Source organism: Pyricularia oryzae, chromosome 5 (assembly GCF_000002495.2).
Source record: "Pyricularia oryzae 70-15 chromosome 5, whole genome shotgun sequence".
In the NCBI taxonomy this organism is placed as follows: Eukaryota; Fungi; Ascomycota; class Sordariomycetes; order Magnaporthales; family Pyriculariaceae; genus Pyricularia; species Pyricularia oryzae.
This window is the reverse complement of record NC_017852.1, coordinates 2,960,635-2,978,634: the sequence shown is the minus strand read 5'-3', so window position 1 is coordinate 2,978,634 and position 18,000 is coordinate 2,960,635. Positions and strand designations below refer to the sequence as shown.

The window sequence follows — 18,000 nt, the reverse complement described above, 5'->3', positions numbered from 1 at the left end:
CCTACAAGTCCCTTGACCTTCCGCGAATTCTGGTCCCTAGCACCACGAACAACCGCGACCGGATCCCTCTGATGGCGACGAAATCTTCCAGCTCCAGACGTAATGCGTCCAGATGCGCTTCGCGTACATTTATCTGACTGATGCACAAGCAGAGAGCCCTTGGTTCCAGTGCGAATGCCTAAGTAAGGTAAGGTATTGATGAGAGGTTTCGGACTGACCGTTGCGACCGGTGGCTCCAGAACAAATCTCGCGAGCCTCGAGCATAACGACCTTTGGATATGGGCCTTCAGCATCATCTTGAAGCAGATGCCAGGCAATTGCGGCTCCGGTGATGCCGCTGCCTATTATGACGACGTCTGCATCTTGTGTCAGGTCTGGTGACGAGCGAAGGTTGGCGATCACCTGGTCGGGCGGGTCTTGCCAGTAGCTTCTTGTAGGATTTTTGACAGGAAGAGAAACTGGAATGTTTCCTCGCTCTTCCATTATTACCTAGTTGTTCCAAAGGTGGCTTCACTATAGGTTTTGTCCGTCAATTGGTGCCAAGTATAATATGTAGAAACCAGGAAATTTGGCAGCGAACTTGAAGCAGTCCCCCACTGTTTGATAGCTGTGTTGGGCTGCGAGGGGCGCCTTCCTTTTCTGGCAAGCCCCTCGATGGGTGGACATCAGATTGATCTGTTGGCACTTCTGTTGATTTGAAGAAGGCAGTTACTCTCCTAAAAATTCCCCCAAGTGAGCACTGATCCTCGTTGAAATAGCCAAAGTTGGCAATGAGATGTATAGAAAGCTCATGACCTGTGCTGAGATGTCAGTTCAGTTGAATAAGTGTCAAGTTTACACAGATAAATGTGCGCGGTGAGTCATTATTGGACGCAACTAACTACTTTTGGGCTTGATGTCCAGGCTTTTTCAAGACAATGACAGCTTTTGGCTTTGCTCTTGCTCTTGCTCGTGCCCTTCTTAGCTCAGGAAACCATTCCAGATGTTATGCATTGCCGAGTTCCTATATATCGGACAATTGTTGCTGCAAGACGCTCTCGGGGAAACAACCAGGGCTCTCCCGAGCGTATTTAGGGTGTAAGCAGCTTGCCAATAATCCTGGATCACAAGCGGCATACTCTAGAAAAAGTGATTCGCAGTAAAATGAGAGCATCATCACCTAAAGTCGCGATGACAAAGATGAAGAGAGCTAGGTATGTATTTTAAGTGCATTGACTGTCGGGTGAGCGAGGATCAAACAAGAACGTTTTGCGGGTTGAAACAGGGGCACTAAAAAGAACCTCTGGCCGTCATGGAAACAAAACTTCCTCCCACGTGGAGATGTGCAATCGTATAACCAAAGATGGACAGGGATGCTTGCCTTGGACCTCTTTAAGCATGATTTCCCTAGATTGCATGCCTTGGGTCTATCATTTTGCTTGTTGATAATGACAAAAGTCTCCATACCACGGGGGGCTTGCTATCGAGGAATGGGGTCATGGGCCAATATCACCAACCGCTTGCATGAACCAGCTTCATGGTATAAAAGCATCCAGGCGTACTTTCTCTGCTAGTAGTGATACTTGATCCGTGTAGAACTAATCTGGCAAGTCTTGATTCTTCACCTTGTACCTTAACCTCTAGACTGCTGTGCAGTTGTGCTTCTGGCTGGTCCTTTTAAACTACCCAGACATTAATCGGTCATCCACTTGATAGAAACAGCCTCAAGATCAGCACAGATATTTGCGATCATGCAGATCAAATGGATCGTCTTTCAGGCTCTGACCATCAGCCTGGTGACCTCGGTTCCACTTGTCGCTGAGGATAAAGCCGTTGCCGGGCGCAGTGTTGTGAGAAAGCACTCTTCTGAGAGGGACATCATGCGAGCAACTGGTGGAGTGCATATGCTGACTTGAAGGCGCCATTTCGCAGGAATCATCAGCAGCAACGCCAAGTGTGCTCGTGGCTCGCCAGAGCGAAACCGACCTTGCGAACAACCCTCAACCACCGCCTGGTATTCAGGATTTCTTCGATCGGATTCGGGGCAAGGGCAAGGGCAAGGCAAAGAGTGAGAGAGCGAGGGGAGCCGCTGGCGCAAGAGCGAATGGTCAGAATGCCTAGGAATTGAAGTGAGCCGGAATCTGGGTTTATGTGCAGCTTGAGAGACTCTGCGTGATTGTTAGGCAGTCAAACACCCGGGTTCCTATGTAGTTATTGTTGCAAGGATTGATCTTTTGACGATTCAGCACACCAGTATTCTGGGAACCGGATTCGGAAGTCCTCCAGCTCGCAGCAGACACCAACATGGTTTTGTTCATATTCAATGGTTGAGTTAAAAAGGTTGATACCGTTCGTGGTCCATGCAACAGAAACTACGTCTAACCCTAACCCACACAAAATCTGTTCAATGTTTCACCCGCATACCCACTCGTCATCTGGAGCAACGCAAATACACTGCACCTATGTTCTAGATACCCGCAGGCAGCTCCTGCTCGTACTCGTACTACCCTGCGAGACAGCATCTTGTATTCAAAATGCATTACATAAGGTTGCTCAAACCTCCAGTCATCAACTCTAAACAGACTACCGCCAGACAGTCGCAAATCCACGTGGAGCTCGTCCTCACAATCACCACAGATCTCGGGGACTCTTTCCTCTGCCCGAAGACCCCCTTGGACCTCGAGGTCTTCATATCAGAAAGGTCATCCAGACAGAATTGGGACGGTCTCAATGAAAATGCTGAGCCGGACCGGTCCCAGCAGTTCCGCAAGGTGCCAATGCCACGCCCACCACGGTGGACCGCAGGCAGTCGCGTCCTCAAAACCGAGTTTCTGCTACCAGCTTTCAACTCCATAGAAGCGCTGGGCGAGACGACTCTGTGTGTTCGGCCTGCCAACCGGTCCCTGTCTTCCGATGCAACAGCCGACCTGCTCAATACTCACGGGTTGGTAATGCCCATCTACGTCGAGCTCCGGCCGTCCGCACCCGCGGAGACTGTGGCGCTGCGCAGGCTTCGGTTCTCAGCACCTGGCAGCGACCAGCTAGTGGCAATGCGTCGTCCTGTGGCTGTGGAGGTGGAAGAGGAGCTGGGGGAGAGCATTGCGCGCCATGTTTGGGACGCCGGTGTGTGCATGACTGCCATGGTATCTTCCATGTGCTCTGTTGGACCCGATGGAAAGATGGCAACCCTGCCAACAATGAAAGATATTCTTACCGCTGGCGATAGCTTGTCCGTGATCGAGATTGGTTGCGGCGTGGGCATCTTAGGCATCGGACTAGCCACTGCCTTGCTGCGCCGGCAAAGGTGTGATGATGAGCGAGGAGGACAAACGAGCGGACCTAGTCCCATCTCTATCCTTATGACGGATCTCCCCGAGGCGCGCGACAGGGCCGTGGCTAACATCGCTCGCTACGACCGCATGAACTCACATGGGCCCCCGCAGCGGGAAAGCGGACAGGACGGATCGGAAGAGGACCGGGCCGTCGAGGCACGGCTCATACCTGTGGACTACGAGGATCTTGACTGGGAAGACGGACGCAAGGGCATTTTCGGCCCCAAGGTCAACGCTCGCCCATGGGACCTGGTCATGCTCAGCGACTGCACCTACAACGTCGACATGCTCCCGGCCCTGGTCGAGACCCTGACTGCGCTGCATCGCTCCGTCACGACAGCCTCTGCCTCGGTCGCTGGCCCCAAGGTGCTACTCGCCACCAAGCCGCGCCACGAGTCCGAAAAGGCCCTGTTTGGACTCATGCGTGACGCCGGATGGAGCATTTCGGACCAGGCGGTCCTGCCTCTCCCCGTAATGGGTGGTGAGGCTGAGATCATAGAGGCCTATCTATTCACTAGGCCCGCAGACAGTGGTCCCTGAGTTTTCACACCCGAAGAGGGGGTTTTGTTTACACCAACAGCAATCACCGGTACTATGCAACAACTATTGCTGAGCCGGTGTGTCGGTAAACGTCACCACGTGCCCGCCGACCTCCAAGCCCGCCCGCGGACTACCTTCGGGGCTCCGTTTGATGATACATCACGGGGCAGGGTCCGCCATCCAGCCCGGTTATTGTTTCCCCTGTACTAGCCAAAAAGCTCCCCGCCTCGCGTGAGGGGTAAAAACAAAAAGATGGCTGGCAAGCTGGGTCGACGCCTCCATCACGAGGCCAAGTGGTTTGGACGCCCTGGCGTTCGATGGTCAAGGGAGCTAGACCCTTGTCTTTGCCCGTCACTCTGCACTATCATCTCGGTCGGATCAGGAACAAACAAGGTCTCTTTCTCTAGCGTAGTAGAGGCTTTTTGGGAGATTATGTTTCAGACTATTAGGGTGAACCCCGCCGGGCCGCCACCGCGTCCTTTTTTTTCCCTCTCAATTCAGGGACAACATCCGTCTATAGTGCGGGGTTCGATGGGATAGGGCCGTTGTCGAATGATGCTAAGGTTGTGGATCGTATAGTGGCGGGGTGAAATGAACGCAGGGCACAAGATGCGGGACGCACTTACTTGGCTTTTTTTGGGGGGGAGAGGGGAACTTGGCGAACACAACCAAACGGGCACTGTGACAAACGGGCACTGTGAAAAATTGACGATCGCGGGTATCGGTCAAGTTATCATTTGCTACCAGTTTTCTGAACGACCATCGATCCATTTTTCATTTACCGTTCCTTGCGTTCCCACTTGATCTACAGCCAATATGCGGGGTTTTGCTATGGCGTGAGCAAATCGTGTGAACGGAATGCGACAATCATCTGGATCTCACACGGTCGGGGTTTTTATTCTTGTTCTTGGTAGAGTTGTCGGTTCAGGTTCTTGAACGACAATCCGGTGGTTGTCGTCATCGAGACAGGGATTGGAAGACCGATGAGAGCTTTAACGGGGGGCATTCACTATCCTTCTAGGTACCTCGTGGTCATCACCCGCCCCAGCCTCTTCCTTATCCACTGACGTTTGCGCTAAAAGGGAAGAAGGGGGTGTGTACAAACTAGGTCCTCAAAGTATCCTGTACTTTCCCCTATGTTTCGATGCATAGTCTTTAATGCATCGTCTTTTCGTACCGTAGATGGTAGCATTCCACCATCACAAAAAAAAAAAAAAAAAAAAAAAACGCCGGAGGCGCCGGGCTTTTTCTCTGCTGACCTCCCAAAAACAGGGTTGCGCGCGTATTATTGACTGGCTTTCATTCGCGGCCGGCATATTTGCGAAGCTAGGCTGCCATTCCGTTCGTCAGCTTGCTGTGATGAAACCAGGCTACTTCCAAAGAGGCGTATATGCAAAGCATAGGGGACAAGGGCAAATATGGGTACCGGCGCGCTGGGTATATGCAAGCCTCTTTTTTTTTTCTGTTCAGGTATGAATTATCTGTGATTCTACAGTTACGTTGTTGGTCTTAGTTTGTCGGTTGGTGTTGGGTCCGGCGCGGATCTTTCTCCATGCGCGGTTTATTTTTTGTTGGTTGCTTGACGCCTGGCGGCTTGTTTGCCGGCGCTAAAGACAATAAATCACGCTTGGGTTTGTCTTTTCCAATGCCTCGGCACGGCTGAATTCCGCCAGTTTGGGTGGTGAGAGTAGATACCTAGGGAGGAAGGATATGGGTAGTGGAAAACGCCAACATCCCTAGCTTTTCGTTACCTCATCACGCTTGAATCGAAAAAAATAGCCCCGCGCAAGGCGGATTGCTATGGGAATGTCATGGAGGCTACTATATGGTACTAGAGGTGCCTACAGGCATGAAGGGATGACGTGCAGGCGGGACTCGGCGTGCGCGCGTGCTGAGCTAATGCCCGTCTTTGGAACCCCGCAGGTTTTAGGTACGGTATCGTCAGGGCTGAGAAATTCTGCCTGGCTGTACTGTAATAGCTGCTGTGTGTAAGCAAAGTCTTATTTTTTCTTACCGAGTTACAGTGTGTTTGCAAGCCCTTTGATTACATACTTGACGATCGTACATATGTCATAAAATCGGGGTGTAATCGTTTGTTGTGTGCACCGATCTGCTCATCTGACAGCTTTCAAATGGCGCATTGTGGAACTCTATTGCCGATTGAACATGGCAATTTGATACACTAAAGAATAGTTATATGTCGCCTTACATAAGGAAGAGGGGGTGTGGACGAGAAGCAAACGATGGTAAGGAGGGGGAGAAAGACACGTGCAAAAAGACGATGCCTGAGAAAATACTACCATGCTCGCAACCCAAACTGCTTGCTGCAGGCTCAGCCCGGCACCGTAGTACCGCATCTTGGAAGAAGATGCAAACGTGTAGTATTACATGCGTGAAAATGCGCCACACATGAACCACCAGCAGGAAACACACCCAAAATAGTTTCGAGCAGCTGGTTCTCATTCGCTCATACCTCCCCCTCCTGCGGAAACTGGGCACATCCACCGTTCCCGAAGGCCCAATCTGGTCAAAAAGAGGGTGTAGCGGTTAGCGATTTGTATGGTGGATCGTAGCAAAAGAAGACGCTCTGCATATTTTTTTTTTCTAGAACAGAGGGTTCCGAAAGACGGCTTAAGGCACTGTTGGGTATTCGGGTTACAGTCGCGCTTTCCCGTGAATGCTAGGCAGAAACATGGTTTAGCGAGGTTTCGGCGACTTGCTTTTTGGTCGTCGCCAAACCCCCAGCCATTGGTGATCTTTCGTCCTGTTTGTTCCTTTTGCGCGCAAAAGAGATACGAACCCCGGAGAAAGTCAAGAAGTCAAAAAGCGCGCTTCAATTGCGGTATCGCACAGTGGCACAACCTAGAAACACATTGTGTGCAAAAGTACTTGCAAGAATATATTAAGATCGAGGCGGGGAGGCTTGGTGTGCATATATTCACACGCGCCTGATTGGTCCGTCACACCTATAGATACTGGTGGGTGGGCAACAATGAGCACATCTTAAGCGCCGAGACAAAAGAAAAGTGCAATGAGCGTCCAAGAAGTCGTACAAATTGGTTGCTTTTCGGGGTCTACAAATCCCCCTTTTACCCCTTTCGGCGACGGGATCACGCATATTCTCTATTCTCGCAACCCCCAACGCAACCCCACCGGCAGGCTATTTATTTTTCTGTGATATGCTTGCTTTTATCTCCCTTGCACAACGATACAAACCAGGGATACAGACAGGGTGACAAGAAAATTAGATGGCTGGAAAAGGTCAGGTCAGACGATCTCCCAGTTCGGTGAGACCAGAAGATGCAACCACCCATCCCCATCACCGTCTGGGGTTAGCATAGCCGATGTTATCACCAGGCAAGTAGGGCAAGGCAACCGCTGGTTGAGGTAGCGAGTCCAAGGACGGAAACAAAAAAGTAATGATTTTTGTCCTGATCGTCAAGATTAATCATGTCCGTAGCTTCCCGTCCCATGGATCGACTACATTCCTTTCCAAAGAGTTGCAAGTGAGCAAAACAGAGAGAGGCTGGGTGGCACGGAGCCAAGGAGGCCAAGTTGGAGACCAAGTTGGGAATGCTGCTTCCGATGTGAGCCACATTTCCTAACCCATTTAGCCTGTACTGTATAATCAAGGGTTCGCTAAGCACAAACGCCGCATGGTGATCAGCCCGTGCCATCCCTTGCCCGTGGGATCACATTGAACCTATGATGGATTCGAGCAAAAAAAAAAAAAAAAAAAAAAAAAAGCGTCCCAAGGGAGTACAAAGTGGGTAGGTAATTGCTGCGGGAAGTTTAATGAGGCAGGGCCGCTATCGCTTTTCCGTCGTATTATCGCCCCTCAATGTGCCACAGCGGCACTATACGATAAGTGCAAAGCCTATATAATGACACGATCCCTTTCTAAGATATGTTGCACCACATATCCAAGGACCAAATGGATGATACCTTAGGAAGCAAAGCTCCCACAGGGCTGCGTCTCTCGTAAGCGGCATTCGAGCTGAACCAGTAGTCGTGCGAGAAAAAAACGTTAGGAAGGGAATAAATAAAAATAGGCCACATTGGTGCCTACCTGCGCACCGGTATGCAGTCATGTCTCGTCCTCAAAGAACTGCAGTAACACAGCCTTACGGCGGCGTACCACCAACGCCGTATTCATAGCCGCGATCTGCATGCACGCACCCATCCTTGGTGGTTTTTGTCATTTTTTCCCCCATCTCAATTGACCCATCGCGCGTACAGTACATGGCCCCCAAAATCAGACATACCAGTTAACAAGATTAGAACTACACCTAGAACTAGTCTAGCACTAGATGTCTTGTTGTTGGCCCATGCGTGGGGGATAAAATCTGGAGGCCGTTTTCCAAGGCCCATGGGCCACGCCCCAATGCCCTTATCCCAAATCCTTCCCGCCAGCCCAGTGCCGGACAAATGGGGAAGAAAGCCGATGGGTGCTTGTGCACTGGGATGGTGTTACATGACCAGGAACGCGCGGGATGTAAAGAAAAATAAATAGTAAACACAACAAATAAATAAATAAGAAAAGCACAGCGACTAAACTCAAAATTGCGTCAGGTCTCGGGTCTTGTTATCGCGATGATGTAGGTGAAGAAACGAGATAAGAACAACGCCAGTCGGGACTATATGCATGATGCAGGGCCTTTTTTTAGTTCCTTCATCGTGTCATTCCGTCATCAAGAGTAAGTGGCATAGGGATTTCCTTCAATCATTCTCGTGCCTACTTCACCGTACCTACTTTTGGACTATTTTGACGAAAGCCAGCCGGCCAGCAAGGATGAAAAAACCATGCAGCGGATTGCAGATTTTGATTGACAATAGTAAATTTAGGAAAACCCGCGTCATTGTCGGGTTGCATTGAGATGTGCCCGGTATGATTTGCGGTGCGTCCTGCCCTCAAGGACTCGCCAACACAAGGCAAAGGAGGACAACCTTTTCCCAGACCAGGCGGAGCCTTGCTCGCATCAATCAATGCTCTAGCCCCAGAGCATTTAAAGAGTCCAACGACGCAGAAAAAGGAAGATAAAAAAAAAAGATTTGAAGAACCCTTGGCCCTACAAACGACAGCAGAAAAGTTGTCACAAGCCCTTACGCTTGGTGATCGAGACCCCGTCAAAATCGTAGCTAGCTCAGGTGCAGTGTTTCTCATTAATTGTCTGAGACCTGAAAAAAGATCCCGTCCGTATCTAGACCGTGCCCCCCGCCTCAACAAGGCACGAGACGGCAGGCCAGGGGCTTTTCTCCTGATCGGTAGTTGTTCCAGCTGAATAAATATTGGAATTTCTTCTTTATGCTGTTTGACTCAACGAGTTGCAAAGGATGAGACACAACAGAGTGGTCTGTTGGTCGATAAAAATCCCGAAGCAAAGGGGCCAAAAAAAGAAACAAGTTCACCAATGCGCCTCAATAGTCGGCAAGTCGGTGCTTTCCTTCAACCCAGGAACTGGTCGCACGATTCGGCGAATATCGTGTCACAGAAAAAAAAATTCTTTCAAAAAGAAAATAGAAGGGTAAGAAACATAAGCGAAAAAGAAATCCACGAGAGGCGCGCATCGCGGTGTGCCTATGCGCCGTCGGTCAACGTTCAAAGGGAATGCCGCTTGAGGGGGGTGTAGGAATCGAAAGAGAATTTCCAATCTCTGGGTCACTAACACGCAGCGCAAGGATGCGGCCTGCATCGAACAGAAAACCAAACGCCGTGCGCTTTTTCGATATTTTTTTCATCCAATCTAAATCACAGTACCCGTTGCTTGCCGTGTTTCTGAATGTCATCCTAAGAAGTGTTTTCGTATCCCGTAGTAAGACAGTTTTTACCAATCCTTTTCCCCTTGGGACGGAAAAGTTCAGCCCAATCTATGTGCTGAATATCAAAAATCGCAAAAATATGGTGTTGTTCGTCCCCTGACCACCAAAAGGCCTTGTGACCACCTCAAACAACCCCAAACACTGGCATGTAAACAAACCAGACTCCTTGCCCTAGAAAATGCTTCCAATGCTTTCTACATCCCGCTGTTCAAGAGTAGAGAAAAAAAGAAGCGGTAAACGATCTCATTCAATTCCTTCACCCCACCACCCACCCTGACAAAAAAAAATGGTTTGCCAGCGCACGTTCCCGCGTCATCTAACCCCTCTCCTCATTCCCGCCCTTTGGTGTTGGGCAGCGACAACAGACCCAAAAAGCCACCACAAAGATACGCGTTGGGCTTCCACCGGCCCGCACCCCAATCTCGGATACCAAGGGACAAGGGATCTTTTTTTCCTTACGAGACGTGTTCTGAAAAATAAACAAGAAAATAAAATGAATATGTGATTAGGGTTCCGGACCATAGATCCTCAGCCCCCAGGCGTAGACGGAACCAATCGCCAGTTGCTTTCTCGTGCGTCTTTTTTTTTCTCCCCTTATTGGTCCCACCGATATTATATATACAAATAAATGTTTTAAAAACACCCGTGCTGTGCTGGTCTGTGTGCCCTCGGGGGCATCTTCCGTATTGAAAAATTTGCTTGTTTGGTGCGTCCTCTCTCTCCGTTGGTGACCAATCAAGGCATATATCACACCGCGGTGAAGCAAAGGGCTGCTTTTGCGTCTTGTTGGTACGTAGGGATAGGTTGCAAAAATATAGTGAAAAGAAAAGACGGACTAGAGAAGAAACAGACACGGAAAAGCCCTTGCAGGTAACGGTAGGGCTCACAAATGCACATTACGTAAATGCTCTCACAGGAGTTGGGGAATCACCTCTGATAGCCATGTTAGGGACGGTCCTACGTAAAGGTCAAGTTCACTTGAAGATAAATTCACAGAAGCTTCAATGCTTGGCAGGTCAAAATTGTCTAGATAATAAAAACTAAGATTCAACTAGGGTATATCCATCAACCAGTGACAATAAGATTGAAAGGAAATGTGGCACCAAGCCACCAAAGCCCGAACGCCAGCGATCCTCTTTTATTTTCCAGCACCAGAACAAAACAGAACGAGCAATAAAAAGCCAATAAAGAAGTAAGCCAAGGGATTGCCAATATTCCCTGATTAGTTGTCGCGTTGCTCCCAAATTCCAGCAAATTCCATCGATAAGTAAAAACCAAAAATCATAAACAATGTGCTGGTGTCCAAAGAGTTCGTATCGCTGTTTCGATGGCACGCCTGGATGCGTGACTTGTCCATAAGTAGGTATAGAAAAGCCAAAATGAAAGATAAGGGTATCTCTCTAATAAATAGGAAACGGTCGATCCTGTCCTGTGGGAATAGAAAAACGGCCGCCGGGTGATTTTGGGGGATTGCTCCCGACAAAAAAATCTGTTTTGATGTAGACAAGAGGAAAAGCCTGGAGCTCTCCTGTAAAATAAAGACTCCGCGGAAACCATGGGGGTATATGACCGGACAAGACTCCTAGGAATGCGATCCATATCGTACAAGTGGCAAAATCTTTTTTTACTGGTAAACCTGGACTCCTCCCGTGGGGTAAGAAATATTGTGGCCAAAATGGAATAAGACAAACGGCTCCTGTGTCTCTGGTGGACGATCCAATCCTCTCCGTGGGCTTGATCAAAAAAATGAACAGAGAGAAAAAGAAAAGAAACAAGAAACCGGAAGACAGATCCGATGGCAGGTTCACAGGGTGAACGGAGGGGGAGGGGTTTCGGCACCGTTTATTTGGTAGGGTTCAGTAGGATGTCCTCGCAGTTGGCGTCGAATCTGAGGTTCCAGAGACGGACAGAGGCCATGAACTTTTCCGTGTTGGCCAGCTCGTAGTCACGACCCAGGAGTGTGTGAACAAACCTGACACCGGCAGTAGTGCCGAGCTTGCTCTTGCCGGTCTTGCTGGAGCTCAGCATGGGGCCCTCACAACGCTTGAGGAGGCGGCGCAGCTTGTCGTTGAGGCGCTCACCAGACTCGATAAAATCATCGACCATCTCCCTGTTTTCCATGCTGCGGATGTCTGGCATGACGTCGCTGGCACGCTTGATCTTTCCCGAGATCTGGATGAGAAGCAGCCACAGCTCGCCAGCGATGCCAACCATTTCACGACCCTCAGGTCCAGAGTAGACGTGGGCGACCCAGTCATAGATCCACTTGCCCAGAGAGTTGGCGTCGAACACGCTGCCGGCCAAAATGATGGGGGTTTCGTGGGGATCCCAGTGAGACAGTGAGTAGCCCTCAGGGATCTGGTACTTCTTGGCGTCCTCTGGGGTGGCCGTACGGGTCTTTTGATCCTGGGGAGGGGGAGGGGGTGGCTGTCGAGAGAACGACTCGTGCTGTCTTGAGGAAGACCTCTTGTGCTTGCTAGAGCTGCCGGGGGCAGTGGTCTGAGGTCTTTGCGGTGTCGATACAGATGGACGACGGCTATGTGATGATCGGCGAGGCTCCGGGCTCATCGGCGACGACTGATATGCATCCCTTGGTGCCTGTGCATAGTAATATTGGTAATCAGTCTCAGGCCCATCGCGCGTGTAATAGTCCCTCGTGTCCATGCCGCTCCAACGCTTTGATCTCGATTGCGCGGGCAGCACATAGTAGGCGCCGTTGTCCTCGAACCATTCGTCCTCGTCGGAGTCCCCACGTCGTTCAGAGGTCCGATAGTACGACTGCGAGCTGCGACGTTCGCCTCGTAGGCGCGTTCCCGAAGAAGAATATCTTCGCGATGGCCGCGACTCACTCACATTCACAGTCGCGTACTGGCCAGAGCTGTTGTAACGCGGAGATGCAGCGGCAGTGGGGTGCGCTGTCGGCGGGCGCACTGGTGGAGGGCCTTGCATGAAGCTGCTGCTGCTCTTGCGACGGGAGTGCGATCGAGTCGCAGGTCGTTCGGGCATGTCATACCGCCGGTCCGCCATGTCGTAAAAGTCCCGAGACTCGCGGTAGTGGCGTGGAGACGGGGTCGGCGAGGCGCTCTCGAAGTAGTATTGCTCGTGCGCAGCAGGCGACGAGCGGTAATAGTTGGATGACGACATGTCTAGTCAGGGACTGTCGGTTTTATGTTGTGTTCCGACGGTTCGGGAATTTTGGTGTGGTCTCCGAGAATTGTTGTCGGACGATCGGGTATGAATTGGAGGGAATGAGGCGCCCTCCAGCGCGAGGCAACACTGCCTCAAGATTCTAAAACTTCAAACAAAAGATCGCGCTTTTTGTCGAGACGCGAGGATGATGACTAATAAGTCACCTGGGTGCGTGGTCGGTGGGAAGGATGGAAGAAGGTCGACACCGGGGAAACATAGCAGAGTGTTGAATATTTGTTCCTCAGGATCCTGAGGATATGGGGATCAAAGCCGACGACGTATCGACTTTGCTGGAAGTTGCTAGGAGTGACTGGACACTTCTTTCAGAGTCCAGCAAAAATGATTTGTAAGGTGATGTTGTTTCCTGGTGGTGGATGGCAAAGCCAAAATTGATAGAAAGAGGTGGTAGGAGTACGAGTGAGTTATGGGTAATGGCGCCTTATAAACATGACAGGAAATCTCATCCGCTGCAGAGAGGGGGGGGGCGGCGGATGTTGTTGTGGGTACTGCTATTCGATTTTGCTGCTGCGCCCGAGGGGGTGTGAAGCAGGGGGCGGGAACGGGGCCATAAGTTCCTTGCAAAAAGAACAATCGTGCCAAGGGTAGGGGGGGAGGGGTGGGCCTAGTCAGTAGGTACCTTGTACCCTGGTACTTGTCTTTGCTAGCTCACAATCTCACCGGGGATTAGCCACGGTGACTCGCACCGTAAAGAACACGGCCAAGTCTGTTCTTTTCAAACCACACCAATCAAAGGCCCAAGCCCTTTGAACTGAAGAACAAAGCCTCCAGACCACAAATACGGGCATATACAACTGGATATCCCACAGCTAGCGTGACTCTCGGGCAGCCAACAGAGACCACGGCGCAGCGGAAGAGGCAGCCGACAACAAAAGCCTAATCGACGGCCTTGTCAAGAAAAAAAATCACTTGTTTCTGTCCTTTTTCTGCTCTTTTGCTTGCTTTGCCGCGAGCCTCGGCCAAGATTTGCGTTTGATTGATTTGACGGATTTGCTCGGCCGTGTATCCACCTCTGCCTTGTCGCGTTGCTTTGAGCCCCTGGGCCTCCCCTGCCCAGAGAGAAAATTCTGCACTCCGGGACCACGATCCCGGCTGCAAAGTCTCTTCCGGACCCCAGAAATTTACCAGGTGTAAGCGAGATGATTCTTGGGGCGTCCGCGGGAACGGATAGCCTTCCTGTCCATCGAAAGAAGGCAGGACAAAAAATGGCTTGGTAGAAGGCAAAGATTTTCTTCTAGGCTGCAAATGAGCGGATGAAATGCAGGGTCTAACGAGCCGTACTAGCAGGGTGGCTTGAGACTGAGTGTCTGATGTTTTCTGCCGGTCCCTCTCCCTAGCAGAGTGGTCTAGTCTTGGGCCGTGCGTTCTGCCACAAACACGCGTGGCAAGGTGAACGAGCCAAGAGAAGGCGAAAGAATCAAAATCCTCACGGACCGAGGGCTGGAGGCCAAAGTACTTCTGGGTGTATGTATCGCTTGAGTGCTGGCGAATCCTGAATCGTATCGCGTTATTTAAACACAGCTGTCGAAGGAGATCAGGGGGTGTTGGTGCGAATAGGCAAGCAGAGACGCGCCCCCAGATGACTGTTTGTCAAACGACTCAAACTGCTCCAGCAAACAGGTTCCCAAGCGGATCACAGCCAATTTGCCAGTGCCGATGGTGGTGCTGCCAGTGGAGTTGAACGTCTTTGCCCCATAGACCAAAAGAACTTCCGGGGGGGCTGGGATGGAAGTAACCCCCGAATGCGTACCCAGCACTGACTGACGACGAGCTTGTGCCCTGCAATCTGCAATCTGCGACAGCACATTCGCTGTGAGCATGTGCTGTGGTGGATTATACCGGGCGAGATGACTGACAAAACGTTGAACTCATGTTTTGATGCTGGTGAGCTAGTGAAGAAGACGATCCGTTTTCCGTTAAAGTATTGGATGGCGGGCGTTACTTTGCATACATGTAGTAAATGGTTCGGATGAATGACCAAAGACAAACTTCAATCATTTTTCCACGCAGGGTCCCGATACGACGAAGAAAAGAGTCGAGATGACGAAAAACTACCACCCATTTGACTCAAACCCCAACGTGTCTTGTGGCTCGGGCGCAACCTTACCACGGATTCTGGCAGTTCGTGGTTGCACACAACTGGTGAACGGAAATGAACAGAAAGTTTTTGAATGTGACTAAACACAAAGCTTTAGCCGTGCTGGTCAAACTTGGTCGAGTCGATCGCTGCTTGGTCCAGCGCTCGATCCGTGAACAGCATCACGACCAGTGCGTAGCCAGTCAGCCTGATGGGGATGAAGGCGTGACTATGCACACCATCACCTACTATGTAATAAAGCGATATAATTGATCCATTATGCTGTTTTCTCAAAAGAATGAATTGCATGTGATTCACTGCAACACACCCAGAACGCACGCGACAGGCATGATTGGTAGGCACATACGTGGTAGGTGCTAGGTACTGTGATGGGTAGCTTGGGTGGGTTGCTCTTGCTCTTGGTTGGGTTGCACTCAACCAATCTCAATCTCCCAGGCGTGTGCAGCGGTTCCTCCCCGACTGAGAAGCAGTTCGTTGGACAGCCAGCCCAATTTGGTAATCAATGCTTTTGCCAATTCCATCCAATTCCATCGATTTTATTAATTAATCACTTATGAATATTACGGGAACCTCAATTATTGAGGTCAAGAGGTTCCCACTTTGTCACCACCACTCCCACTACCATGGGTTTCCTCTGTTGGTAAGCCCGACGAAAAAAAAAAAAAAAAGATCAACAATTGGCTTTTCGTTACGATCTTCATCAGAGTGTCTGAGCGTGCTCCCAGCAATCGCAGCATTGATTCATGAAACAATTACACATCCCAGCGAATGTCAGTGGGGTGGGCGGTGGCGTCGACGGTCGCTGCTGCGAATGCGAACCTACCGAGTTTGAGTTTTCTTCACAATCTCGCTACCCTGCTTGCCTGTTGCACAGCCTGTAAGGTTTCCGTCGCATGGCGTCGTATTCTCTGCCCCTGGTGTTCGACAACGCTTGACTGGTTCCCGGTCGGCCCTATTACCCACACCCGTACGTATATCGAATTTCCAACCAAAACAAACCACACGGGAGGCAGCTCGATGTCGTGCCTTGCGCGCATCCACGCCTCTCTGCTTCTGCCTGTCTTGCCTGCCACTGATACCCAAGAATTTCAGGTACCTGATCCAACAGCAATCGCCAGTATTAATCTACCTATAGACAAGAAGCAACCGCTTGGATGCGTGCACATGCAAGGGTTTCGGTTTCGCTGATCGTCTGCAGCTCACGCTTGTGCCTGCCAACCATGGGTAGGATCATATAACCACTGGTCAAAACCGCTAACTAGGTAGGTAGGTAACTAGGTAGGTAATAATGACAAAACTCAAGTCACCTTCACCGAACATTTCTTCACACCACTCGGTGTAGATTCAACTTAGCTCATCAAATAAACAACTAGGTAAAACTAATCCTTCGTTAGCCTTGCCCCAAGACATTTTTATCCTGTCATCAACAAAACTTCTGGCCCGCCTAGCCCTCTCTATCAGCCTTGTCTTTGAATGCACGCCATCGTCACTGGGCTGGGCTTACACAGTACACGATGGTTCTCGTTCGACCACGTTGTCTCTTGGTCGCCCACAAACCCCGTTCAAAGGAGTTAAATCCCACCCGCGGGTATGGGTCAACTCCTTCGCGACGGAGAGGTTGATGGATCCACAAACTTCCTTCGAGAATGTGGAGAGGGCTGTTGATCGCATACACCCTCCTCTCCTCCTCGGCCTGGGTGCATGTCCAAGGTTGACCGGCCCCTCATCCTTCAATTATCCCTGATGTGCCCGTGCTGTGTTCCCCCCAGCACGGTTTGAGGGATTGTTTTCTCTTGTTAGGGCACCCCCGGATGGCTTGATTACACTGGAGACTCGGACCGACCGGGCCTGTAAAGCAAACCAACCCTCCATTCCCGATCCCTTGCTCACCGTACTCGCAAAGTGAAAATTTTCACCTCCCGATATGCCCATGTTTCCTTGCTCCCTGCCTCCCTCATGGCTGCCACAATTAACCAGACCGAATTTTGGACATGGCTCGCTGCGATAGAGCAAGGAAGAATGACTCACAAACACAGGAGGGTAATGTTCGTTGCCATGTGGTTACCAGACCACATATGCTTGGATGCCCGGCCCAATATCATGTTTTGACGCGTTGATGTCCAATATGAGGTAGACGGCCTTACGAGTGGCCGACATTCAGCTGGTGCCGCTGTCTTTACATGCAGCTTGCCCTCCGATTGGGCAATTATGCTACACCAAAGAAGTCAAAGGATCCGCTTCAACGCATCAATCTGCAGCTTTCTCTCCACTGCATGTGGCACCCTGGTATGAATTCACCCTACCCAGGGCGTCGCTTCTCCCCGTCCGGTTCAACGTCTACGTCCAGTTGGACCTGTCAAGCGTCGTAGATGCAGCAAAAAGAGGATCTCGTCGGTCCAAATAAAGAACAGATGTAGACGGTACAAGTACGGTTTCGAGTATCGCACTCCCCAAGCGTCTTCACCGACTATTTCGCAGGCCCTTGCTCGAGGCTTTCAATTCATGGTCGCGCGATGCAAGAGCATGTATGCTTGAGAATTGGCACGCATGTTAATTACCAGCTAGGCAGCTCCCGGGTGATACGTGGCACGCCCATTGATTATGGCATGGCCCAGAGTGACGTAGCGAAAAGTCCTGATCCGCCCACAAATGCTCGAATCTTGAGACGAGCATGGGGAGAGATCCTGCTGAAGAGCAGGTCATGATTATCACGAGACTTTGTTGCGGTGAGCAGCAGAGGAGTCACAGTCGGGCATGAAGTAAATCTATTTGGTGAAAGAATGTGGAATCATTTACTTTGATGGCGAGCTTCGTGTTACCATGACTTGTTGATATTGCATTGTAACACTGCCTTATTAGCTGCCACTTTTGGGGTGTCGTTCATTTTGACGGGTCGCATCGCATTATTATCGTCATTTCCCTAGTTGTGTGCGTGTGCGCACTCAGGCGCAGCAAGCAGGCCCTGGTATGGTTGCCTCGAGGGTATGGGTGTGTAATTGGTTGCGGACCACCACTCTGCGCCCT

General features: G+C 50.6%; 7 protein-coding genes across 7 annotated transcripts; 4 read left to right on the top strand and 3 right to left on the bottom strand.

The window, feature by feature from the left end:
* Window position 1: 1 nt before the first annotated feature.
* On the bottom strand, window positions 2-483 carry MGG_00410 (uncharacterized protein; the record flags this gene model as incomplete). Its single annotated transcript, XM_003718618.1, has 2 exons — window positions 2-117; window positions 219-483. The coding sequence occupies 2 exons, from the start codon at window positions 481-483 to the stop codon at window positions 2-4; spliced, it is 381 nt and encodes a 126-aa protein (XP_003718666.1).
* A 1,247-nt stretch (window positions 484-1,730) lies between these two features.
* Window positions 1,731-2,100, top strand: MGG_17463 (uncharacterized protein; the record flags this gene model as incomplete). The annotated part of the gene is made up of 2 exons (XM_003718617.1): window positions 1,731-1,829; window positions 1,912-2,100. 2 exons carry the CDS (start codon window positions 1,731-1,733, stop codon window positions 2,098-2,100), a joined length of 288 nt encoding a protein of 95 aa, XP_003718665.1.
* Window positions 2,101-2,360: 260 nt separating this feature from the next.
* On the top strand, window positions 2,361-5,360 carry MGG_00411 (uncharacterized protein). The gene has a single exon (XM_003718616.1). It carries the CDS (start codon window positions 2,514-2,516, stop codon window positions 3,849-3,851), a length of 1,338 nt encoding a protein of 445 aa, XP_003718664.1. The 5' UTR covers window positions 2,361-2,513; the 3' UTR covers window positions 3,852-5,360.
* A 2,425-nt stretch (window positions 5,361-7,785) lies between these two features.
* MGG_17462 (uncharacterized protein) lies at window positions 7,786-8,727 on the top strand (the record flags this gene model as incomplete). Its single annotated transcript, XM_003718615.1, has 5 exons — window positions 7,786-7,832; window positions 8,151-8,346; window positions 8,424-8,449; window positions 8,519-8,548; window positions 8,688-8,727. 5 exons carry the CDS (start codon window positions 7,786-7,788, stop codon window positions 8,725-8,727), a joined length of 339 nt encoding a protein of 112 aa, XP_003718663.1.
* Window positions 8,728-10,638: 1,911 nt separating this feature from the next.
* Window positions 10,639-13,251, bottom strand: MGG_00413 (uncharacterized protein). The gene has a single exon (XM_003718614.1). The coding sequence runs from the start codon at window positions 12,813-12,815 to the stop codon at window positions 11,514-11,516; it is 1,302 nt and encodes a 433-aa protein (XP_003718662.1). The 5' UTR covers window positions 12,816-13,251; the 3' UTR covers window positions 10,639-11,513.
* A 1,818-nt stretch (window positions 13,252-15,069) lies between these two features.
* On the bottom strand, window positions 15,070-15,305 carry MGG_17461 (uncharacterized protein; the record flags this gene model as incomplete). The annotated part of the gene is made up of 2 exons (XM_003718613.1): window positions 15,070-15,200; window positions 15,284-15,305. The coding sequence occupies 2 exons, from the start codon at window positions 15,303-15,305 to the stop codon at window positions 15,070-15,072; spliced, it is 153 nt and encodes a 50-aa protein (XP_003718661.1).
* A 126-nt stretch (window positions 15,306-15,431) lies between these two features.
* MGG_17460 (uncharacterized protein) lies at window positions 15,432-16,720 on the top strand (the record flags this gene model as incomplete). Its single annotated transcript, XM_003718612.1, has 3 exons — window positions 15,432-15,616; window positions 15,742-15,943; window positions 16,371-16,720. The coding sequence occupies exons 1-3, from the start codon at window positions 15,530-15,532 to the stop codon at window positions 16,718-16,720; spliced, it is 639 nt and encodes a 212-aa protein (XP_003718660.1). The 5' UTR covers window positions 15,432-15,529.
* Between the last annotated feature and the right edge of the window lie 1,280 nt (window positions 16,721-18,000).